The following is a 25,284-nucleotide window of genomic DNA, read 5'->3' on the forward strand; positions in this document are numbered from 1 at the left end:
TTGAACACCGACTCCTGGGTAATCCTAGTAATCCAGGGACAATCCTGGCTATGAAGATGTAAGAGTTGGGATCATCATAACACAACTATCTGGGGCTTGGTTAATTTTTTTGCCTAAAAAACACCTTATTATTTATAATATTTGTCTTATTAAAATACATGTAAAGTTTTAGAATTGGATCCAGTCTGACTTCCAGCCACCAAGGCATCTATCACAGGAACTTCATAGAAACAGAGAGCTGTCAGTTCTTTTCCTTCAACAAAAGCATTAGGGAGGCCCATTCCTCTGTGTCCGGAGTATGGTTAATACAATTGACTTTCCAAGTTAGTGATCATACTCTCCTTCATTAGAGTTTTCTGTTAGAATAGTTTTCGTGTCTGCTTCTCTGCTTATGTAGTTTCTCTTCTTCCTGAAAGATTAGTTTTGTCTTGATTTATGAGTTTATTCAATAGAGGTGATTTTTGAAAGCTTCAAAATAGATATCTTATCCCACAAAGTGTTTATGAAATGAGAAGAGAATAAGGATAAGAAAGAACTGTGTGTCAACCTTGCTCAACATGTTCTAACTTTATTTTTTAATTTTTAAATTTTTTTTTTTTTCTTTTTTTGAGACGGAGTCTTGCTTTGTCACCCAGGCTGGAGTGCAGTGGTGCAATCTCGGCTCACTGCAACCTCTGCCTCCTGGGTTCACGCCATTCTCCTGCCTCAGCCTCCCAAGTAGCTGGGACTACAGGTGCCCACCACCACGCCCAGCTAATTTTTTGTATTTTTAGTAGAGACAGGGTTTCACCATATTAGCCAGGATGGTCTTGATCTCCTGACCTCGTGATCCACCTGCCTCGGCCTCCCAAAGTGCTGGGATTACAGGTGTGAGCCACCACGCCCGACTAAGATGTTTTAACTTTGAACACATTTAAGTTATGATCAAATTCTTTCCCAACTTCCTCAAGCAATAGCAGTTTATCCTTCCTTTAAACTCTATAGTATGTAATGTCTGTCCTACTCATTGGAGACTTTATCTTTATTGTGCTTGTGCACCTTTACATGTATACATGAATTTTCCCCGAAACTTAATGGAAAGCCCTTAGATCCAGAGTCTATATCCTATATATTGTTGTATCTCTCATCAGGTTAGCAGCATTCTTAATAACCAGTTGTGGTTTAATAAATGTTTATTGATGAATTATTTATTTATTCAACAACCATTTACTGGTCACCTACTATGCACCAAGCATTGTGCCAGATAATGTGGATACCAAGCCCAAATCTATTTAGGTATAAAAACAGGGAAATTATTAATTGTGTAGAAGATGACTTGCATTAGATTCAAAATATACAAATGGTCCTGGGAAACTCCCGAAGAGGGGCATCTTACATAGAATGGGGGTATAAACAATGGTTTTATAGAAGAGATAACTCATGAGATAAATGTTAAATAATGAGTAGAAGGTAGCCCATTCATGAGGGTCAGAGAAAGAGGATTTCAGGGAGAGAGAATTGCTTAAGTGCCTAAATGGATTATGCTACAATGATAATGTCCCAATGATGAACCTAGGACTGTAGGCTCTAACTTGGAAGTCATATACAAGTTCATTCACTAGGGAATCAAGAGACTAATAACAGAATATATTTCTTGGCACCCTATTAGTTCATCATTATGCAAAAAAGTAGGCTTCTATAGTTCAGACAGAGAAGGCTCCATCTAAGCCTCAAGCTTGGCAAGTGGAAGTTCTGATATTACTTAGATAATTATGTGTCCTTCCACCAGATGCAATGGGCATGCTGTTCTTGGAACGTAAAGAAGGCTTTTGACCAGCTGCTAGTACAGTAGGCCCTTTAGGCCACATTTCCTAGGATGCTTGGTTACACTCTTGTTTAGCCTTTCTTGATGGCAAAAGTCATATTCACAAATTAGTAATACATTTGAATTTGTTTTTTATCACAGAAGGATGATTTTCAGATGTATGCAAAATATTGTCAGAATAAGCCCAGATCAGAAACAATTTGGAGGAAGTATTCAGAATGTGCGTTTTTCCAGGTATAGTAATTATTCAAGTATTGGATATACTCTCTCTGGAAGATATTGGGATATTTATTAATCATAAATTCATTTTCTACTTTAAGCACATTACATATGCATATACGTATATAGGTTAAAGAGCAAATCCACCCTCCCCTCAACACACACAAACACATTTGTAACTTCCCAGAGGCAAACACTTTCAGCACTTTTAGCTACATCCTTTGGTATTTACCTCCATAGCTCCAAATGACATGCTTATCTTTCTCCTTTCTCCTATGGAAGATGAAGACTTAGCTCTCTTTCACAGCCTCCCACCCAACTACCACATATACAAATATACTTCTTTTCTTTCAAAATCTCCACTATAGTCATATCGTAATTTTGGTTAGATATACAGTGTTAAATTAAGATTATGTAATTTCTTTGCTCAGATGAATCATGTGGTATAATAGGGTTGCTTTTCCTTCCCTTCTGTTTGTCTTGCGATGGTCTTTTTACTCAGTTTTCTAGATACTTATCATTATTCTACCCCAGCCTCTCCCAGATGTGGGAGTTACAAAAATCTCTTCTTATTACATTTAAACACGTTCTATTTCCTCTGAATTTCATATTCTTAAAGAAATATCTCCTGGGATTTTCTGTCTTGCTTGTCTAGACTCACTAGGCCTGTTGCACAGCTGTCATCTGGGCATCTTGGTGAACATAATTTTTGGAATTCTCCTCACCTGTCGTCTGTTGCATAGGCTCTCCTCCTTCCTAGGTGCCATGTCTTTATCTTTCTTGTTTACCTCCCTTGTTTGGTGGAACACATCCTCCAGTAGTTTTCCTGAGAAAGTGTACACAGTACATAGAAGTTTTTGAGAGTGTATGTGTCTGCAAATATCTTTATTCTACGCTAAGACTTCGTTACTAGTTTGGCTGTGTATAGAATTCTAGGTAAGAAATAATTATACTCAGAATTTTGAAGGTATTGCTTAATTGTCTTCTAGCTTCCAGTGTTGCTATTCAGAAATCTGATGCCATTTTAATTTTTGCTCCTTTGCAGGTGACTTAGTTTCTGTCCTCTGAAAGCTTATGAAAACTTATTTTATTTTCAGTGTTCAAATGTTGGCACTGTTTTTTATCCATTATGCTAGTCTTGGGGTGATAAATTTGAATTTGGAAACTCCTGTCCAAATTTACTTGGAGTTTTTCTTTGATTTCCTCCACCCAATTTTCTCCATTTTCTCTTTTTGGAATTTCTGTTGCACAGATATTGGATATCCTGGACTGGTCCTCTAATTATCTTATCTTTTCTATTTTCTATTCTTTGTCTTCTTACTCTAGTTCCTAGTCCTTCTATTGAGGTTTCCATTTCTGCCATTGCGTTTTTAATTTTGAAGAGCCCTCATCCTTTTTCTATTTTTTCAATGTTTCTTTTAATAGAATTATGTGCCAGGCGCGGTGGTTCAAGCCTGTAATCCCAGCACTTTGGGAGGCCGAGACGGGCGGATCACGAGGTCAGGATATCGAGACCATCCTGGCCAACATGGTGAAACCCCGTCTCTACTAAAAAAAATACAAAAAAACTAGCCGGGCGAGGTGGCGGCGCCTGTAGTCGCAGCTACTCGGGAGGCTGAGGCAGGAGAATGGCGTAAACCCGGGAGGCGGAGCTTGCAGTGAGCTGAGATCCGGCCACTGCGCTCCAGCCTGGGCGACAGAGCGAGACTCCGTCTCAAAAAAAAAAAAAAAAAAAAAAGAATTCTGATTTCATTTTATGAATTCAATATCTTCATTCATCTATACAAAGATGATAATTGATTTTTCTTTTAAAAATTGTTTTCTTCTCCCTGCACAGCTTCTGTTGTCTTCATGTTGCTTTTTTTCTTTCTATTTCTCTTTGTTTGGTTCCTATTACCCGTCTTTGATGCTCTCCTCAAATGTCTGGTGGTACTTATCTATCCACTTACATTAGGAGTAAAGACTAAAAATCTCATTGGAAGTTTCCAGGGCATGTGTGGGTTTATTGACCATGATCCTCATTGTTGAGTTATTTGTCTCAAGCTATTTGCTTGAAGGGATTCCCCCATACCTGTATCTTTGGAGCATTTCTATTAGGCTGGTCAGAGTCCTTGAATTGCTACCTTGTGTATAATGATCTGGATGCTTGTGTTGTAGTAGCCAAGTTAGGAGAAAAGACTAAGGGTCACTTGTTTGAGATATAACATGGAGAGTGCTTGAATATTTTTCAATATGGTACTCTGCCCTAAGTTGAACCTTGTATCCTTTAGTCCACAGGCCCTGTGTTTTACTCTTTCTAGATAAACATCCATTTTTCTGCCAAAGGAAGGGAAGAGAAGGCACCCAGCTGTGCAAAGTAGTATGGTTATCTGAGAGCCTTATTGCTTTTATTTAGATTTTTCATGCCATTTATTTTCTTTCTGTAACAGCTGTATTGAGATATAATTAAAATGCCATCAGTTCACCCTTTTAAAGTATACAATTCAGTGGTTTTACTATATTCACAAGGTTGACAACCATCACCACAATCAATTTAATAATGTTTTTGATCACTAGAAAGAAACCAGTACCTTTTAGCAGCTACCTTCCCTTTTTTCCCCAATCTTAGCAGCCCTAGGCAACCACTAATCTACTTGCTGTCTTCAATAGATTTACCTGTTCTGGAGATTTCATATAAATGGAATCATACAATATGTGGTCTTTTGTGTTTGACTTCTTTCTTTCATTTAGCATAATATTTTAGTGGTTCATCCATGCTGTAGCATGTATTAGTTTTTTATTCCTATTTGTGGTTGAATAATATTCCATTATATGGATATATAGCATTTTATTTATCCATTCATTGATTGATGCACATTTGGCTTGTTTCTACCTTTTGATTATTGTGAACAATGCTGCTAAGAATGCTTTTGTACAACTTTTTTTGTAGACATGTGTTTTCATTCCTCCTGGCTATATACCTGGGAGTAAAAGTGCTGGGTCATATAGTAACTCTACATTTAACTTTTTTGAGAAACTGCTGGACTCTTTTCCAAAGTTACTGCACCATTTTACATTTCTGACAGCAGTGTATGAGGGTATTAATTGCTCCATATCTTCACCAACATTTGTTATCATCTAATTACTTCTTTAAAAGACTTTCAACAAGCATCCTTTCTTGAACCTCAACTTTACCTCCCACTTTCAGAGGTACTTGGTGTCTATAATCCATGAGACTTTGTGGAGGGCAGGGAGGAGATGTTTATAATGTAAATTGAGTTGCTCCTTGGCTTTTTCCTCCACCAACTTGAAATCCACTTTTCTCCAGTGTGCTCAGTTGTTGACCACTTCTAAGTTTGGTTTCCAGTTTCCAAATTTTGCTGAAGTTTTCCCCTTTCTCATCTTCTTCATAACTTTGTGATTTTGCCTAGTAAGATAACTTTTCCATCATTTTAGTTGGGTGTCATGAGTGAGGAGAGTTAAGTGCATGTATCAAGTTGGTGCAAAAGTTACTGCAGTTTTTGCCACTGAAAGTAATGACAAAAACCGCAATCACTTTTGCACCAACCTAATAGCAGTCCTCCATCTTTAACTCTTGTTTGAATTAGATTGTATGTTGGATTTTACCCATATTCAGAGGAGAGCCATGGTTCTTATTCAGGCATATTGTTTCCCCAATCCCTTCATGTTCTGTACTTTCTCTATGCACATTTCATCCTAAATACCTGCATCTTGCCCTGACTATGGACCCCTACAATGTTCCCAAAACTCAATGTCATGACCTTTATATTTATAGTGGCAATGGGCCAATTACTGGTTGAAGTATAGCACCAGTTGATGAGGGCTTTATTTGTGATATTAACAATTTTGTTCTCATATCCAGTCTGATTTATATTCAGCACAACCAGTTTCTTTTCTGAGCCTTGCTTATAGAGCTTGGTCTTTTGTGAATTTTCTTGAATATATTAAAGAATGTTTTAATCATGTTAATCAATAGTCATTCCCTGCTTTCACACCTTTTAAGCATTCCACGTCAATATGAATTTATATTTGAACATTTTAAACCTTTGAAATGTTGAAATTGTTTACCTCTCCAATCCTTGAAACAGTGTTTATGGTAGTTTTTCAGATATACTGTGTCTTGTAATTTCTGGACTATAACAGTGATTTTTCCAATAAATTTTATTTGAGATGTAAGAAACATTGGGGCATTAGGTTTAATCAATGAACACTTGGCATTTTCACAGGGTGCATATCTTAATTTAATTTTATTGATATTTATCTTTTAATGACAGGAATGTCAAAGAAAGTTAAAACACAGACTTAGACTGGATTCCTATTTACTCAAACCAGTGCAACGAATCACTAAATATCAGTTATTGTTGAAGGTAATTATATGAAGCATTTGTTTGTTTCTTTACTTTTTGAGTCAGATAGGGCAAAGCCATTAAAAAGGAAATAGTTTACTAGAAAGCACTAGAAATAGGTAGGCTCAATGACTGGGAAGGCTGGATTTGGCAGAATTTTGCAGTGTGCTCCATCAATTCACTGTGGCTACAAATGCCATAGACATAGATATCAGGCTGAGAATATCTGGAGTCTTAGCTATTTAATTTGTCATACAAGTTGTGTTGATTTCCGCACAATGTTTTGCTGAAGAACTTTAAATATTTGTAAGAAGAACTAAACAAACAAATATTTCTTATAGTTTTGAGGCTGTATTTCATAGGGGCCTTCCTAATGAAAAATGCAAATGGCACTCCCCTGGTATAATGCAAAAGGATTACTAGAATCTTGTGTTAAATATAAATACAATACGACTTGTTTTAAAATGAATTTTCATAATGTTCTATGCTATATGCGTTATGAGTGCATCATGGCTAAAACAAATTATTGTATGTAGAGGACAAAAGAACCCTACATGTAATGGCTTTAAAAACTGATCTCTGATGTGTCTTAATAGCTATTATACTTCAATTCCAGAAGCATTAAATGTCCTTTGTTTTATAATATTCAGTCACTATTCTACTTCCTCTATTTTGACAGTTATTAAAAATATTACTGCAGCAAAGAGCATGTAAAAGGAATTACTCCAAAATGTGACATTATATTTGGATTCCAGCTTGAAAGCATGTTAGCCAAAAACTTATTCATTTCAATCAGATATTAATATCTGCCTAATATTAATTCCTGATTTCTAATTACAGGAGCTATTAAAATATAGCAAAGACTGTGAAGGATCTGCTCTGTTAAAGGAGGCACTCGATGCAATGCTGGATTTACTGAAGTCAGTTAATGATTCTATGCATCAGATTGCAATAAATGGCTATATTGTAAGCACATTTTAATAATTGTTGGAATTTTAGAGGGTCAACATCTCAACGTCCCTTTTCCCCTCTTGGAACCAATTGAGAAATAACATATAGGAATCAGATAAATGGAGATCAAAATGTTGATATTACTACTGATAATGCTAAGTGGAGAATTGGCTTCAGATCAGCAGTCAAATGGATTTATGAGATCCCCCTTGTCCATAACGGTCTTCCCCCAATCCCAGACCTGGGAGATCCTGCTTAAGGAATGCTTGGGTCAGCTAAGAAAACGTATTGTTTCATAATTGCTGCTTGCCCCTATAGATAGGAATAGACAGGAAAGAAAAGAATCAAATCTTTAGCACTTGTGTCGCCTTTTAACAGGTTAGCTCCACCCAGTGGGAAAACTTGAACTGGTATATATCATGCACCAATCAGGACTGAAGAAGAGATGGGGAGACTTACCCTGGCTGAAATACCTCCAGATGATATGAAGCCAGAGAAAAGGAAGTTTCTTTTGTCCCCCACCCCCACAGTAATTTTGTACTTATGTGGTGCATGCCATGTTTTAACATACAAAGTTAAGTTTTTAAAAAACATAAATTATTCTTCAGGGTTTTAGTAGCTCAAGCTAAACACTAACATGTTGATGTCAGAGAGCTGAATGTAGCTTTGCTTTCTACTAATGGGTTTTGATTTTCCATTCTAGGGAAACTTAAATGAACTGGGCAAGATGATAATGCAAGGTGGATTCAGTGTTTGGATAGGACACAAGAAAGGTGCTACAAAAATGAAGGATTTGGCTAGATTCAAACCAATGCAGCGACATCTTTTCTTGTATGAAAAAGCCATTGTTTTTTGCAAAAGGCGTGTTGAAAGTGGAGAAGGCTCTGATAGATACCCATCATACAGTTTTAAACACTGTTGGAAAGTAAGACAATTTGTATCGGGTAATGTAGTATTGTTTCGTGTGTGTGTGTGTGTGTGTGTGTCTCCCAGTTTGCACATTTTTTTTTGTTTCAAATAGTACATTTTATACTGTAGCTGCACATCTTTGTTGTTTTTTTTTTTAAATCTTAAGTCTTATGTAGAAGTCAGATGAATCATAACGTCTCTGCTTGAAGTGAAGGTGAGGGAATTCATAGCTTTGATTCCTGCCTTTCTTCTCACTACAATATTAGGTATTCCCCCAGGGGGCCCCCTAGCATCCCGAAGAGCATGGCTTGAGATTATAAGGAGTGTCCCAGCCTCCTCATAAGCACTCTCTTTCCAGTGGCACTGGATGGAGTTCTTGGTCTTATTAGAAAGGAGCCTTATGCTACAGGAGAGATAGGGAGGAAAGAGTTACCTCCTTTTCCTCAATGCAATTTAAAAATGGATAACTTTTGTATTTAGCATGTCCCCACCTTCCTTTCCATGTTCCTCCTCCATTCCCTGACTCCACCCTTCCTGGGTGTTCAAAGCCACCTATAGCTGAATCCTTTCCATATCTATCCTGTTCCATCTTTCAAAATTACTTTATTCTCTCCTATAAACCAAATCCCCATTTTTTTCCTAATATTAGTTTGTTATTAAAATGAGAACAGTTTTGTTTGGGGAAGTTATTGACAACCCAATGATACTTAACAGCTGGTTTCTCCATTAGAGAAGAGGAACTTCCAATTCACATGATACCCATAATTGACAAATTTGAAGTCTTTTTACATCTAATGAATTTCATCTTTTGAATTTTAAATTCTAAAACCAATATAACATTTGTCACAGAAAATTGCAAAAATAGAGAAAATGATTGTCCTTAATTCACCAACCACTATCACATTAGTCACTTTTCATGAGCATGTTCTTTCATGGTTCTCATCACCAGTATATTTGACAATTGATAAAATTTTCAGCAGCAGTTATAAAGTGGACAGGCAATATGTTTTGAGACAGGCATGAGGTGTTTGTATTAGGAGACTACCTATAAGCAGGCCTTGCTTTTGATTCTTCCCATAGGATCAGCAGCCCCTAGTTGTTTCTAACAAGGTTCCTGCCCAGGGTCAGGTCAAAAAGAAGTAGTTCTTCCTATCATCTATTTTCCCTGCTTCACTCTGAACCCACAGCAGCTTCTTTAAAACTCTTGTTTTCATCCAGTTGCTCCTTTGATTTTAGCAGTCCACCTCTAAGCCCCCAAATCTCAAAGGGCCTTCTAAGTCATTAACAAACATTGATTGAGAACCAAAAACTTGTAATCTATGTCACAGAGGGCTCAAATCTCTTGCTGTCTATATACCTATTCCTTGGGAAGGTACTTTACCTTCATAGGCATATTTGACCCAAATCCATTTGATGTACATTTTATTGTGAGGTGACCTAATTTCTACCTAATACAGTATTTCTATTTCATATTAAGTTTCTATTTTACCTTTAATTTGTTACAATGATGGACATGCCAACAAAAGGTTTCTTGAGTACATTAAAGTAAGGGGGATATTAGGTGATTAAGTCATGAGAACTGAAACTGCAGTAAGTACCATGGAAACAGAGAAGGTGGGATAGATGCAAGAAACATTTCAATAGAAAGTAGACAGATGGGCTTGATGACTTACTAGCTACAAAAATTAAATAATACCTGACATTGAAGGAAGAAAATCTTTCTGATTCTTCTTTGGTTCCCCAGTAATGCCGGATATCCTTAATAAAAAACATTAGCCAGTGATGCCTACAAGGCTTTAGACCAGGATTCCTGGGAAAATGGTGATACCACTGAAAATTAGGATATTTCTTAGGGTTCACTATGCTCACTTCTGCTTGCCTGCTTATCATGAGATTCCAGCATTAAGCAATTGCTAGCATTCCTAGTCAATGTGTTGTTTAACAATTTGGGTTATTGTTTTCAAAGTCTTACCCTTTTTAGAGAGGATCATAACCTTCTCTCTCACTTTTTTTTAACTTTTATTTTAGATTCAGGGGGTACATATGCAGGTTTGTTACCTGGCTGTATTGCATGATGTTGAGGTTTGGGGTACAAATATCTCATCACCCAGGTACTGAGCATTGTCCCCAAGAGTTAGTTTTCCAACCCTTGTCCCTCCCCCTCCATCCCTCCTCTGGTAGTCCCCAGTGTCTGTTGTTGCCTTTGTCTATGTCTCTCACTTTAAATGAACTCTTGTTTTGACTGCACCATACAAACCTGGAACCCCATGGCCTGACTGTGTACTTTCTAATGATTTATATGTTATATTTTAAGTTGGCCACTTATATACAAGGAAAGGCCCTATCTAAAGTCAAAGTTGACCAGATGGGGAGATTCGAGTCCTTCAGATTCCTTAGTTCATGTGTTTATTATCATTGATTTTTAAAAATTTAACAAACCTGCACATAGTCCTTACTATGTGCAATACATAATGGTTAGATTTCCAGGGCAACTCAGAAAAGTTCACTTAATCGATAATGATGTACTAGATGTTTGCAATAAAAAATAACAAAAAAATTGCAATTTAAATAGGGGAAGGAGTAGAAAGCAAACTCATACTTTAAAAAGCTCATTATAGAATCTAAGCATTTACTCCATGCTATTTAGTCCTTGTATCAACCCTATGAAATAGGTGTTCTTTCCATTTTATAGTTGAGGAAACTGAAGTTTAGAAAAGTTAAGCAACTTGCACTGAGACACATAGCTAGCTAGTGAATGGTAGAGATGTATTCCAATCCAGACCTCTCTAACTTCAAAGCCTGTGTGCCTTCCAGCTTATCATGTTATTAAGACAAAACCATGTAATGAAACAAAATTAGTTTTTAAAAATATTGAATATGAGATTACTATTCATCTTAAATTGTGATATTTGAGCGGAAGCAGGTTAGTTGGAATGGTGGAGTGAGAATATAAAGATAGTTTGGGACATTGTGAAAATAACTTCTTACTTACATTCAGGGTGGATGTCACGGTTTCTTTCATTAATATGTTAAGTTACATTTCTAAGCATAAGTACTTTTCTTCTCCTTGGTATGGCAATCTCCCTAGCACTACCTTTAATGCTTATCAGCTCTAACTAGGGCCATTTGGGGAGCTCATAACTAGAACAGAGAGTGACATACTCCTTTAGATAATTACGTATGAACTGAAAGAAAAGAGGAAGGCAGAAAGGACTAAAAGAATGTTTGTGCAAAGGAATGAGATTGCCCAAAATGCAATTAGCCAAGCTGTTAGCAGAAAACGATGAAAGAAAATGGAAGAGTTTATGACTTGCATGATCACGTTGAGGAGAAGAAAAAACTGTGGTAAGGAAGAGATATTGTGTACAGAAGTTTCACTGGGTACAAAAAGACAACAATGTCCCATGACATATTATTTGTTTTTTTTTTAGAAAGGCCAACAGATTGGTGGAAAATAGAGAGATCCTTGTGTACCTGGCTGGTTCTCTCCTGTCCCATAAATTAAATGTTTGTAACTTGTAAGGCTTCTATCAAAATAAATTATAATTTGTAAGATTAAATGATCTGTCAAATGATTATTCTAAATAACCATTTAAATTAATTTTCAGTGGCTTTTCTTTATTGATGTTTAATTACTTCTGTGTTTGACCCAATAATTTGTTTTAATAGTGTACTATTAATTTATAACATAATTAGATCTTAGATGGGCTACTTGGATGTTCAGATTTATAACATTTGTGTCAACCACTGAAATGAAGCATGCAATCTGAACTATAAAGTGCATAGTTCAATGAAAACATTTAAATACTCTCGTCTATTATTGTAATTATCATTTCATATTCATTTAATATAACATGTATTTTTCTGCCCAAGAGAAATTCTGTTTCATTTAGAATATGATAGGGTAGATTTAATGTAATTTCATATTTGAAATAAAATGCTCATGAAAATTTTGACTTATTTATTATAGATGGATGAAGTTGGATTCACTGAATATGTAAAAGGTGATAACCGCAAGTTTGAAATCTGGTATGGTGAAAAGGAAGAAGTTTATATTGTCCAGGTTGGTCATTTTAAAATTCTTCTAGAAACCAAAACCTGCATTGAAATACAAAAGCCCAAATTTATAAACAAAAATAATTTTGGTCACATTTCAAAATTTCCACTCCTTTCATGTAGGTCACTTAAATATTATTCGAATATTCTTTGTGATGTATTTAAATGTTTTCTAGTAGCTACATTGAGATATGCCTGTGGTGTTCTCTAGGGCTTCAAGTTTTCACAACTACATAGGAGACTTATCAACTAGAGCTGACAGCTTGGCAGGTACTTCTCTGTCCCCATCTAGTTTCCAAGTTATGGAATTGTAATGTTTCTGAGTTCCTCTTGTGCTAAGCATTCTAGGGGTACCTGATTATGAGACATGGGAATGTGACAGTTCAGACTTACTTTCTACTTCTAAAGAACATGGTTAAAGCCCTCGCCAGTTGTATAGGGTCCAATGTGTTTCAGGGAAGGGAAGAGGAATCAGAACATTTCAAGAGGATGTTGTCATTGCAATAAATATTTGTATCATGACTTGTCAATGTGCTGTTATCTGTTAAAAATGCTCAGTGTGTTTTGTTTGTTGTAATTCTTTACTAGTTGACTACAATCTATGAAAATATGTTTTCTTGGTTTGTTTAAGATATAATATTTGGTATCATTTAACAAATATCTTGTAAGTAATGGGAGGATATTTAAGGAGCCTTTCATGTTACCATCAGTCACCAAGGTTATTTTGCAATAGATGGCCTTTTCGGAAATAATAGAACTTGTTTTATTTTACTAAAATTAAACATCAAAGCATTATATTTTAAAAATAATCCTCCTGTAAAGACAAAATAAGTGAAATTATATTTCACATTTTCATCCAAGCATTATTATACCATAATTTAAGGGCAATTTCAAAATGGATTTTTTTTGAGACAGTGTCTCACCCTGTTGCTCAGGCTGGAGTGCAGTGGTGTGATCTCAGCTCACTTCAACCTCTGCCTCCCAGGCTCAAGCGATTCTCCCACCTTGCCCTCCCAAGTAGCTGGGACTACAGGCATGTACCAGCACACCTGGCTAATTATTATTATTTTTTGTAGAGATGGGGTTTCCCTATGTTGCCCAGGCTGGTCTCAAACTCCTGGGCTCAAGAGATCTGCCCACCTTGGCCTCCCAAAGTCCTGGGCTTACAGCAAAAATGGTTCTGATTGTATTATCTCATCTAATCTGATAGTGAATTATTTGCTTCACAAAATTTTAACAATCAGATGGTTAAGATTTGAGTATGGTGTTATAGGGAGTCGATAATATTTTATGTACACAATTACATTTGTTTTATTATAGTACATCCTTTTTGAAAGGAAATGTGTACCACCTCCCTTTTTTTTTTTTTTAATCTTCAGGCTCCTAATGTAGATGTGAAGATGACATGGCTAAAAGAAATAAGAAATATTTTGTTGAAGCAGCAGGAACTTTTGACAGGTAAATTCAAGCATGCATTCTTCAGAACACGAGGTATAGTAACAGCTTATTGACTCAGATTTTTAAATTATTTTTCCCAAGAATGGGACTGATATTTACTTTACACTATTACAATGAGAAGATTTGTTAATTTAATTAGTAGGAGATCGAGATTCAGAGGGTTGTTTAAACTATTTTGAAGATGAACTTTACACTAGAAAATGAACCTTTGTGCTTAAGAAGCAGTTGAGAAGCAACACAGTGAACTGATTGTGGTAATTCCCAGTCCTTTCCATGAGATGATTCTGCTTAGTATCTCGAGTAATCATTGCTCAATAATGTTGGAATGGGAGCCAGTTCTACTTCTAAAGTTGAACTTCTTGAATAAAATATTATATGATTCAGACCTTTCCAGATTCAAACTTGAGACCGGCCTTCCCTCTGATTATTTCAAGTCTGTGAAGGTTAAGTCTAATGGCAAGGATGCGTGTGTGTGTGTGTGTGTGTGTGAAAGTAATTGGCCTTCAAGGAAGTAAGAAGTATGACTTCTGAATGATAATACGCTTTGTTTTATTTCTCAGTTAAAAAAAGAAAGCAACAGGATCAATTAACAGAACAGGATAAGATTCAGATTTCTCTTCAGCAGAATGATGAGTAAGTGATTATTCTTTAAGAAATATCACTCCTGAAATCTTTTGTATTCTGTATGTAACATGAAACAATGTAATTAAAGTATCTCAGACAAGAACCATCCACCAATTTAGCAATAACTCATCAAATTCCATAAACACATCATTTTCTCAGGTCCGGCCTTATATTGGAGGCTGATAGTTCTTACTAGTTATCCCTTGGGTTGATTTTTAAACATGATTGAAAATGCTTTATTTTTAATATATCATTGGAAGAATTACATGTAGGCTGACAGGAAAGGAGGCTGCGCTCATAAGCCTTTTTTTTTCCAAAGTATTTTTGGTCACCTTTGATCTGATTGGAAAAAGAGAGTTGTAAGAATATGGGAACAGAGCAAATGAAGGACTGGTTCACAGTTTTACAGTCTCTTGATGGAGACCTCTTGCTGGTGATTTGGCCTCTCTCTACATAGACAGAAGGTATGGATCCTGGGAGGGAACTGAGCCTGGACACAACCAGGAGTCATTAAGGAAGCTGGCAGTCTTATGTAACCGCACACTGGTATGGGTTTAGAGATGGAGTCATCGTATTCTGACTCTAGAAATTCCAAAAGGTGGAGTTTTCACTGAACGTTTGCATCTATGCAGAAAGAATTCTCTCATTGATTCTGAAGGCCTGGCACAGAGATTCACCATGCAGCATCTGCATGCTCTGGGGATCATTGAATGACTTATTAGAAATACTATTTTTTCCTTCACTGCATGTCATCTTTCCGAGGTAGCTAAAATCAGATGAAACATGTGATGGTTCACGTGGAGATTCAGGAGAACCATTTAAAAGTTACAGAGAAAGTCTTTATCTTTCAGAGTTCAAAAACCTCAATCTTTTTTTGTACGTTATAGGAGTAACATCTTTAGGTTTTATGCAGTGATTGACTTAATAGTAGCTGGTACATACTCAACAATATGAATCAGTTGAAGGTTTCATTTTCATTTATATACAACTTATCTGATTCATCAATGTTATAAGTCCACAGAGCAATGGGGATTGTATACAATACACCTACTTTGGGTCTAGAAGGGAGCAGTTTTTCTCCTTACATAATGAAGAACCTGCCGGCTTGGATCTGAGATGTAAGCTTTTGTATATTATAACCTATTGTCACGCAGATTTAAATAGGGAGTATTGGCTGTTTGGATGGATTCTCAGCATGTTCTTAACACTTGATATCAGTGGAAGAAATACCACTTTAAATTTCTGTTTACTTTTAGACTGTACAAAAGCTTACTTAGTTTTATACATCACTATTCCAGAAAGCAACAGGGAGCTTTTATAAGTACTGAGGAAACTGAATCGGAACACACCAGCACTGTGGTGGAGGTCTGTGAGGCAATTGCGTCAGTTCAGGCAGAAGCAAGTACAGGTATGTGTCATGGTCATCCTAAGACAAGATTCATGGGTGTGCAAATTTTTACCTTTCATTGTTAATTTGGAAATCTACCCATTTGATATTTTTGTATAAACAAAATACAGTTAACCCATTTTTATAAGACTCTCATGTCTTGCATATGCAAGACACTCTGATGGGCACTAGAGAGTATTGGTTGTCAAAGTGTGGTCCCTGGGCCAGTAGCATCAGCATCACCTGAAAACTTTTACAGAAGACAAATTCTCTTGCTCTATTCAGACCTTCTGGATCAGAAACTCTGGGAGCAAGGCCTAGCCACTTGAGTTTTAACAGGCGCTCTCTCTGTGATTCTGATGCGTGTTCAAGTTTGGGAACCCCTGCTCTAAAGGATAATAGTGATGAATAAAACATATATACTGGCTTCAAGGAATGCGCATTTCACTTACCCTTGGTTTAATGAATAGAGAAGAGTCATTAACAGCTGGAATATTTATTCTTCCTCTGTGAATGGTTTTATTTGAAGTGATTTTGAATACTTTATTTAATTCAACAAATATTGACATAACACGATCTGCATTCCAGGAGTTATACAAAGTGCTAGGCATATAGTCTAATTAGGATACACTCAGCTGCCATACTCATGAAGCTAGGAGAATAGAAAGATAGTTAAGCAATTAAAAGTAAATTTGGTGAGTGTTACAGCAGGGAAGTACAAAGTGCTGTAGAAGCATACATGAGGATCACCTAAGCAACTCTAGGATCAATAGCATAGACTTCTTTGGAGAAATGCCTAACAGTGTGCCTGATACTCAACACTTTAATATGATGATCCTTAATATGGAAGATTTCTCTACTGGTTGAGGAGAAAAAGGTAATGATAGTGTTGTTGAGTTTCCAGTTATCCAATTAAAGGTCACTTCCCTCAGGTCATCTATGTTGTGGCCCCCAAAGAAGTAAGGAGAGACCAGAGTACTAATACCTTCATTTGGCAGGTGAGGAAACCAAGTTAGAAAAAAGTGACAATGACTTTTCCAAGATTGCATGAATAGTTTAATGTGGCCAGGATGAGATCTGTTAATTTGCTGCTTACATTAGATTGATTAATCCATTTTTTAAAATTCAACTTTTTAAAGCATTATAGCTAGTTTTATTTCTCACCTTGTGGTAAATTAGCACCATCAAGTAACTGCCACATTCCACACTTTTCTTATAGTTTGGACTGAGGCGTCACAATCTGCAGAAATCTCTGAAGAACCTGAGGAATGGTCAAGCAACTATTTCTACCCTACTTATGATGAAAATGAAGAAGAAAATAGGCCCCTCATGGTTAGTAATAATATATTAAATTAAAATTACTGAGGCAGTTTTACTAATGAAACATAGGTGGAGCACATAGGGGCAATCTTTTGTCAGCACCCTTGAGGCCATTAGGAGTGTGCCATTGCCAAAATAGTTGAAATAAATCTTATTATGAACATCAGGAAGCACTTCTCTCTTTGAGTAGAACCTGTTTGACCTATACATAGAACTTCTACTGAAGTTGATGAAATAGTCAATCTTTCCAAATCTCTATACATTGCCCAGTTTTATCTTTAGTAGAGCTTCACCACTGTGTTTTCCATCCAGACATGTGAAATAAAATCAGAGAACAAAGGAACTTCAAATATACTTTAAAAACCAGTTTGGATTCCAGATTAGAAAATAAATGAAATTAGCATTATATGTTAAAAACTATTTAATAACATCTTGGGATATATTTTAGTGTGTTCTCAAAAATGTACAAATGATATAAAATCTCAGCATATTAGAACAAGGGAGCACCCTGTAAAATTAAAGGAGGTTGCTTTAGGGTCAAAGTGTTTATAGAAGGAATAGTTTGCAAGTTGGTAGGATACTAGTGGGTTATTAAAGAGGAGGTAGGACTGTTTGGGGGTAAATCCCTACTTTTCTAAAGTCACCAGCTTGGAGGGTAGGAGTGATGCTTGGAGGTAGAGTGCTCCTTGGTGCCCTTCAGAGGAATCAATTACATTTGGCAGTTCCACTGTTAGTGTAAGAGGGTAAACCTCGTCTCTACTAAAAATACAAAATTAGGCGGCTGTGGTGGCGCATGCCTGTAATCCCAGCTATTCAGGAGACTGAGCCAGGAGAATCACTTGAACCCAGGAGGCGCAGGTTGCAGTGAGCTGAGATCGCGCCATTGCACTCCAGCCTGGGCAAAAAGAGTGAAACTCTGTCTCAAAAAAAAAAAAAAAAAGAGGGTAATGGCATGGATAATCACAAAGCTGTACAGCATTGACTCTGAAATGCGGTCTTTAAAAAAGTAGATATTGTTTCTCCTAATAATACGATGACCATAATACATATTTGTCTGATAGTTTACAGTTTGCCAAATGATTTCTCAATTAATATTCATAGTATTAGTATGAAAAAGAGCAGGCTTTATTACCTTCAATTTACAGAGGAGGAAACTGAGGCTTAGAGCTGAGAAGGTATTTGTCCAGAGTTAATTGTCTATACCTGCAGTTCTCAAACTTTTTAATGAAGGAAGCCTTTACATCCTTAAAACTTGAGAACCCCAAAGAAATGAAAAAGGCAAATAGTGTCTTAATGTATGTTGACCTTGCAGACCCCTTGAAAGGGTCTCAGGAACCCACAACAGTCTGTCTCCCACACTTTGGGAATCTCAGGCTTAGACTAATAATAAAAAGAAGTTTAATTTCTTTCATTAATGTTGGCAGAGTATGGAATGTATAGAAGTAGTTTTTAAATGCGAGCAAAAAGTCAGAGGAAACCGGTTTGTGTTTAACCATTTGCTGTAGATGATCTATGAAGGCATTGTAAAGAACTCAGCTTTCAGCATTTTTTTTCTAGCTATGGTATCATAAGATAAAGTAAATACACAAAATTGAAGAATGCTTTAATCACAGAGGATGGGAATGTAGAAAAACCTATTAGTTTCTCTCTCTTTGTCCAATAATTCCTAAGGAAAACATACAAAAGCGCAACACAATGTATTCCATATACCCTTCTTCCCTGCCAAAAAAAGAAGCTGGAATGGCCTGCTCTTTTGGCCTCACTTGATCAAGTTGTAAACTGAGCAATAATGGGTGCTGCTTCCCTTGTAGAGACCCATGTCGGAAATGGCTCTCCTATATTGATGAAGCTACTATGTCAAATGGCAAGTAGCTCTTTCCTGCCTGCTTCTCAGCTCATTTGGAAAAATACTGCGCAAAAGACATTCAGCTCAAATGATGCAGATGTTGTTTTCAGGTTAATGGACGCACCAAGAAACCACAGCACATACTTCTTTTCTTTCACTTAATAAGGCTTTTAATTATGGTACGCTGTCTTTTAAAAATCATGTATCTAATGTGTCAGATATTGTGCTTGAAAGATTCTCATCTCAGAATACTTTTGGACTTGAAAATTATTTCTTCTCTACTTTGTAACCAAATGCAATCGGTGTGCCTTGGATTATTTAGTTTATTAATGAATTAAGTTAAAATTACGGCTGCAAAATGGGTAAGGTCAAGTAAAGCACAACATTATGATTTAATATGCTTTTGTTGAAACCACAGCTTTTGTGCCCATTATTTTAACCTGTGTAAAACAATACAAAGCCCAGAAATTCTTTTTGGGGCATGAGTGAATTTTGTTCAGGGCTACTGTCTGTATGTGCCCAGATAAAATTTTCATGAGAGTAGTTTACAAAAGCCCTATTTAAAAATTATTATTTTCACACTTGTTTTTTTCTGGATTTCTGCTTATAATTAACGTAACTTAAATTAGTTGTGCTCTGCTATTTTCCCTATATTTCATGTTGTAATTCTTTTTTTTCAAATAAAAATTGATTCTTCAGATTAAATAAACTTGTTCTGCCTTTTTTTGTCCCCCATCACATACTGCTTCATGTCCATCTGTTCCTGCAAAGCTGCTGCAGCTACCACATTTACCAGTGAAGTAAAGAGTAAATTCTTCATGTCGCAGAGCAGGCAGTTATGCAAGTGGTTTTGCAATCAAGTTTGTACCATAATTTTTAAAAACAACTTTACAGTCTCCAGGCAAATATAGAGCCTAGCAGACTGCAGGAAGAGAGGCTCAGAAGACGTCCTGATTAGACATGGAGATGTCATTCAGCTTCTCCATGGGGATGCTGAGGGTCAATGGTAGGTGTGTTTGCAAAGCCTGTGATGATCTCCAGCTGGGGCACATAGATAGCTAATCAAATGTTCTGCTTTATCTGTATCTTTGTTATACAGTCTCTAAAAGCAGAAATATCACAGCAATGGCTTTCATTTTCATTGCTTCAGCACTGCCTATAAAGCTCACTGAAAGGAACATTAACCTTTGGTGAGTGAAAAATGCTTTGAAAGAATGACATGCTATGAGTCTGCATGTTCTTTTGTAGTTTACCTTTGGCTCAGATGTTTTAGTTGATATGTCTGGGCTTTGTAATGGCTACAGATCACATTCCATGTGGTCATTTAAGTCATTCATTAACCACATATTTAATGAATGCCTACTGTGTGCCAGAGACCACACTTTACTACTTTACAACATGGCTACACTTCTGTTTATCAGTTCAAATATTGACTTTTTAGTCTTATCATTCTACCCTTATGTCTTTGACTTTATATAGTACTGATTGTAAAGATGGTTCTGCCAAATATACTGTTTAGGTAGGAGAGAACCCAAAGCAGGAAGAAAATATTGTTTGGATTGAATGAAACTTCCATAATTCTTTTGGAAATTTTAAGTGTAACAGTTCTGTCTTCATTGGCTCAATAACTTGAACTGAAGTGCTACATTGACTGTATACTCTAACCCTATAGGTGGAAGAGGGTACACACAGAGTTAAAAGTTAATGATGGCTCATTAAAGTAATAAGTTTTTCTAATAACCAAAGTCCTTTGTAGGTTGCTTAAAGGACTCAAGCACAGGGTCATGAAGGTTTTTGAACACATGCAATAGCTTTGTGAAAGTTTGAGCTGCAATGTAATGTATTTGTTTTGATTCACTTAGTATTACCATTGTTGGCTACTAATTCATTTATTATTTAGGTTGGTGAAAAATCTAAACAGAAGAAAAGAAGGTCTGATTCTTGGAAACAGTTTACATCTTTTAATTGGTGACCATAGGTTTCGGAATGCCAAAGTTGCAGGTATAATATGAATAAACTGTATACAATTTGAAGACTGAAAATGTTAAAGCTTCACCAAAGATGACATTGGCATAGAGTAATGACCTCTCTGCAGTTAGAAATAAAGCAGCAAACACATTATGTTAGCTAGGATTTATTTTTTTTTCTTTCATAGTTTTAAATTTATGAATGAAAAATTTAAAGGCACATTAGACTTTTCCCTATAAGGCTGCTAGTCTTGAAAGAGATTTAAGATACTATGGTGTTTTGTAAGATACTCTTCAGAATTAAATACTGAGGATATGCTTTTAAGGTACCTGCCTTACTGTCCAAGAATGCTTTACTAGTGTGTGGCTCTACACTATCCTCGGAGCATGTTATTTCTTTGTGGTAGGTCTCTGCTACACACACACAGACACACATATACAAACACACTTGTGTCTATACCCTAGACTTATGTGTGAAGGTAGTATGAAGCATTGGGAGCTAATTTGATGTTCATTTCTATTAACTTAACCCTTAGTATGTAACATTTCTGTATATAAACCCGTTTTCTTGTAGACTTTTCCTCTAAGTGACACTTAGCTGTCTGTTAAAAGGTAGCACAGAAAAGGAAAATCAATTAATTGTTAAATAAGATGATTCTTACATGGACATAATTCCTCCGAAGTCCTAGTTTTGGTCGTTTGTTTGTTTGAATTCCAGGTAATTGTACACTGTTTAAACACACTAGGTGTAACTTATTTGGTTCCAAATTTTATTTATAACATACAATGAAATCTAAGGATAATGAGGCTTAATAGAAATGCTGGGTCACATGGGAACCGCTCAAATGGAGTCACTTCTCATTTGTTCGTTTGAGAACTCTAATCTGGGTCACCTTTCAAAGGCTTTTTGCACTAATTGTTAAATTATTTAGATAATTATTGAACTACTTAATTAGTAATCCAAAATCTAGTATACTGATAACCTGAACTATTTGACATTTTTTAAAAATTTACACCCAACAACTGCAGAATGTATCATCATTTTCAAGTATACGTGGAACCTTCACCAAGATAGGCTACCTTCTGTGTCATAAAACAAGTCTTCATAAATTTCAAAAGATTGGAATCATATAGTCAGGATGTAATCTTAGAAATCAGTAAATCCAAAGTATTTTGATATTAAAGAATACACATCTATACAATACATGGGGCAAAGAAGAAAGCACAAGGGAAATTTGAGCTATTTCAAATTGGATGAAAGTAAAAACTCGAAATATCAAAAAATTTGTGGATGCAGCTAAAGAGGGAGGCAAATGTATGGCTTTAAATACCTGTATTAGATACTTGAAAATCAATGTAATTCATCATATTAACATAATGAGGAAGAAAATTATATAATCATTTCAATAGATACAAGAAAACCATCGATAGAACTTCATACTCATTTATGACAAAAACTATCAGCAGACAAGGAATAAAGGGAGTTTCTTCAATGTGATAAAGCACACTTACAAAAACCCACAGCATCATACTTAATGGTGAAATATTGGAAGCTTTCTCCCTAAGACTGGAAACAAGCCAAGGATATTCACTGACCACTTTTATTTAACATTATACTGGAAGTCCTAGTCAGTTCCATAACATGAGGAAAATATTAAAGAACTAAAAGATTAAAAAAGAAGATGTACCGTCATGATTAGCAGATCATGTATATGTACAAAACTGTAAGGAATTTACATTCAAGTCCCTACTAGAACTAGTAAGTGAATTTTACAAGGCCACAATGTGCAGTCTTTACAAAAATAAATTATAATTCTATATCCTAGCAACAAAGAATTTAAAAATAAAATTTCAAAAGAACATTTATATTAGCAACATAAGATATAGGATAAATGGAAATAAATCTAATAACAGATCACAAGGCTTCTATACTGAAAACTACAGATCATTGCTGAGATATATTTAAGATGACCTAATAAAAGGAGAGCTATACCACGTGCATGATTTGGGAATGTCAATTTTGTTAAGAAACCCATTATCCCCAAATTGTCCTATAGATTAAATGCAATCAAAATCAAAATCTCAGCCACTCCTTTTGAAAATTTAAAAGACAAATTTATTCTAAAAAATATGTTAAAAGGCAAAGGATCTAGTACAGAAGAACCTTAAAAATTGGGAGGACTTAAGTAGCTGATTTCGATACCCCTTATACACTACAGTAATCAATACAATATGGCATTAGTGTAAGTATAGAAAGATAATGATTTCATAAATAGTCCCACATATACATGATCATTTTAAATCAAGGGGTCAAGTCATTTAAATGGGGAAAGGAAGGTTGTTTTAACAAATGATGTTTGGCAACTGGGTATCCATATGGAAAAAGAAGTGAACCTCCATCTCTATATCTCACTTCATACACAAAAATTAATTTGAGTTGGATCACAGATCTAAACATTAAAGCTAAAATAATAAATCTACTAAAAACAAACAGGATGATGATGTCATGACTTTGAATAGTTAACAATTTCTTATACAAGACAAAAAGCTATGAGGATGCAAAGGCTAAGAATGATACAATGGACTTTGGGGACTTGGGAGGAAGTGTGGGCGGAGAGCGAGGGATAAAAGACTACAAATAGGGTGCAGTGTATACTGCTCGGGTGATAGATGCACCAAAATCTCACAAATCACCACTAAAGGATTTACTCATGTAACCAAATACCACCTGTAACCCAATAACCTATGGAAAAAAAAAAAAAAAAAAGACAAAAAGCAGTAGCCATAAAAGACGAGTATCAGATAAATACAAAGAAACATTACACATGCTGAATTGAGCGGTTTACAACTTAAAAAATATATACATGTTAGAAAAGGATAAAATCTAAGACAGTAACATTTTGAACACTTTCAAAAGCCAAATAGTTCTAATTAGTCACATTTTCCCCAGAATTAACCGATCGCATTGAAGAGTTGTTAAGTTTGAAAATAAATATAGCCAGCTTTCTGCCAACTATTTCATGCTTATTTAAATGGTTAATGAAGAGAGAGAGAGAGAGAGAGGCAAAGACACAGAAAGAGACAACAGAAATAAGAAACACGGGTCACTTAATATATGTGCTCAAATAACTGTTTGAATCAAGACATATAAATCAGTGTTTGAAATAAATTGTTCTTTATGAAGCAATTTAAAAAACCCAATAAAGCCATAAAATAATACTATAATGTATATACTAGAAAAAAGTTCCTTCTTGTGCTCAGGTCTCCAAGATTCAAAAGTGAAAACACAAAATGTACTGATCTAACTTCCATATAAACATTCGTACTCAACATTAAGAAGACTCAGAGTATGTTTTCCATCACTTTTATCATCATCATTTTAAGTATAGAGCCAGATCTCCTCACATTTAATTCAAGACAAAGTTAATTACATTAATTTTTAGCTAATTGTAATGCAGGACATATAAAATTGTATATTTGATTAGTTTTAATTTGAAATTATTCTATTACTGTTAACTAATCCCAGTAGATTTAGGGTATCTTAGCACCCTTTGAAAAGTGTATGGAAAAACAACACTTTCAGTCTACTTTGGGGTCTGTGCTTATTTTTCGGGCAGTGAAGGGCTTACCTATACATTTATCAATGTAATACATTTTATTTGGGGGGGGGAAACTCACATTATTCCTTTCTAGCCACTTTATTTCTACTGTGAGTGCACGTTTTCAATATTCTTCTTTTTTTGCACTGCTATTGGGAGAGTTGAAATGTAATGTATTGTTATATCATCAGCATTTTAAGCATTTATTATTGTGTGGTATGATACTAGATAAAAGGAAAAGGTCCCATTGATCTGTGTTCTCTAGAAACCCCTGACTTAAGATATTATTAAAATAGATTACTTTCAAATAACATGCATTTATGACTTATGTTGAAATGACAAATTAATACTTCACAGTAGATTTTGGTTGAATGCTACAATATCAAGTGGTCTTGATTGAGATCTATCCTCTCATTATATTGCACAGAGCGAAATAGTATTTTGTGGCTTATAAAAATATATTGTGATGTGTGTCCATCAGTGGATTAGGAAATTATAACTGAGTATGCAACTGTCAACAGCATTAGGTTTTAAAAATATGTTAGAGAGTTTCATTTATAATCTGGCAAACAGAATGTCAACATCTCTCTGATATTATGCATTTAACATGTTTCCTATTATCTTCATGCATATGGCATAATTAGTACAATATTTATAAAAATTCATTGTAGAAGAAGAGAATCTTAATTATTTTATTTTGCTTTCAGTGAAGCTATCTCTTTTATAAAATAGATTCCTTTAATAATTATGAAACTGAATAACTTTCATATTAAAATTAATAACCAGAAGACATCACCT

The 25,284-nt window shown here is 35.5% G+C and overlaps 1 protein-coding gene across 9 annotated transcripts in view; it reads left to right on the top strand.

Annotated features, from left to right (window-relative positions):
• The window catches only part of MCF2 (MCF.2 cell line derived transforming sequence), a 124,545-nt gene extending 104,916 nt beyond the window's left edge, over positions 1 to 19,629 (top strand). For 8 of the 9 annotated variants that reach the window (XM_003918354.5, XM_003918355.5, XM_009198362.4 and 5 more), the window contains 10 exons: positions 1,946 to 2,038; positions 6,298 to 6,390; positions 7,210 to 7,335; positions 8,024 to 8,245; positions 12,200 to 12,292; positions 13,665 to 13,743; positions 14,304 to 14,376; positions 15,666 to 15,775; positions 16,974 to 17,086; positions 18,886 to 19,629. In XM_003918354.5, the coding sequence (XP_003918403.1) occupies positions 1,946 to 2,038; positions 6,298 to 6,390; positions 7,210 to 7,335; positions 8,024 to 8,245; positions 12,200 to 12,292; positions 13,665 to 13,743; positions 14,304 to 14,376; positions 15,666 to 15,775; positions 16,974 to 17,086; positions 18,886 to 18,918 (1,035 nt within the window). In that variant the 3' untranslated portion in view covers positions 18,919 to 19,629. The remainder of the gene's footprint in view (positions 1 to 1,945; positions 2,039 to 6,297; positions 6,391 to 7,209; positions 7,336 to 8,023; positions 8,246 to 12,199; positions 12,293 to 13,664; positions 13,744 to 14,303; positions 14,377 to 15,665; positions 15,776 to 16,973; positions 17,087 to 18,885) is intronic. The other variant, XM_009198366.4, reaches the window with a different exon arrangement.
• The last annotated feature ends 5,655 nt before the right edge of the window (positions 19,630 to 25,284 follow it).

The sequence above is a fragment of the Papio anubis genome, chromosome X (genome assembly GCF_008728515.1).
Source record: "Papio anubis isolate 15944 chromosome X, Panubis1.0, whole genome shotgun sequence".
Classification (NCBI taxonomy): domain Eukaryota; kingdom Metazoa; phylum Chordata; class Mammalia; order Primates; family Cercopithecidae; genus Papio; species Papio anubis.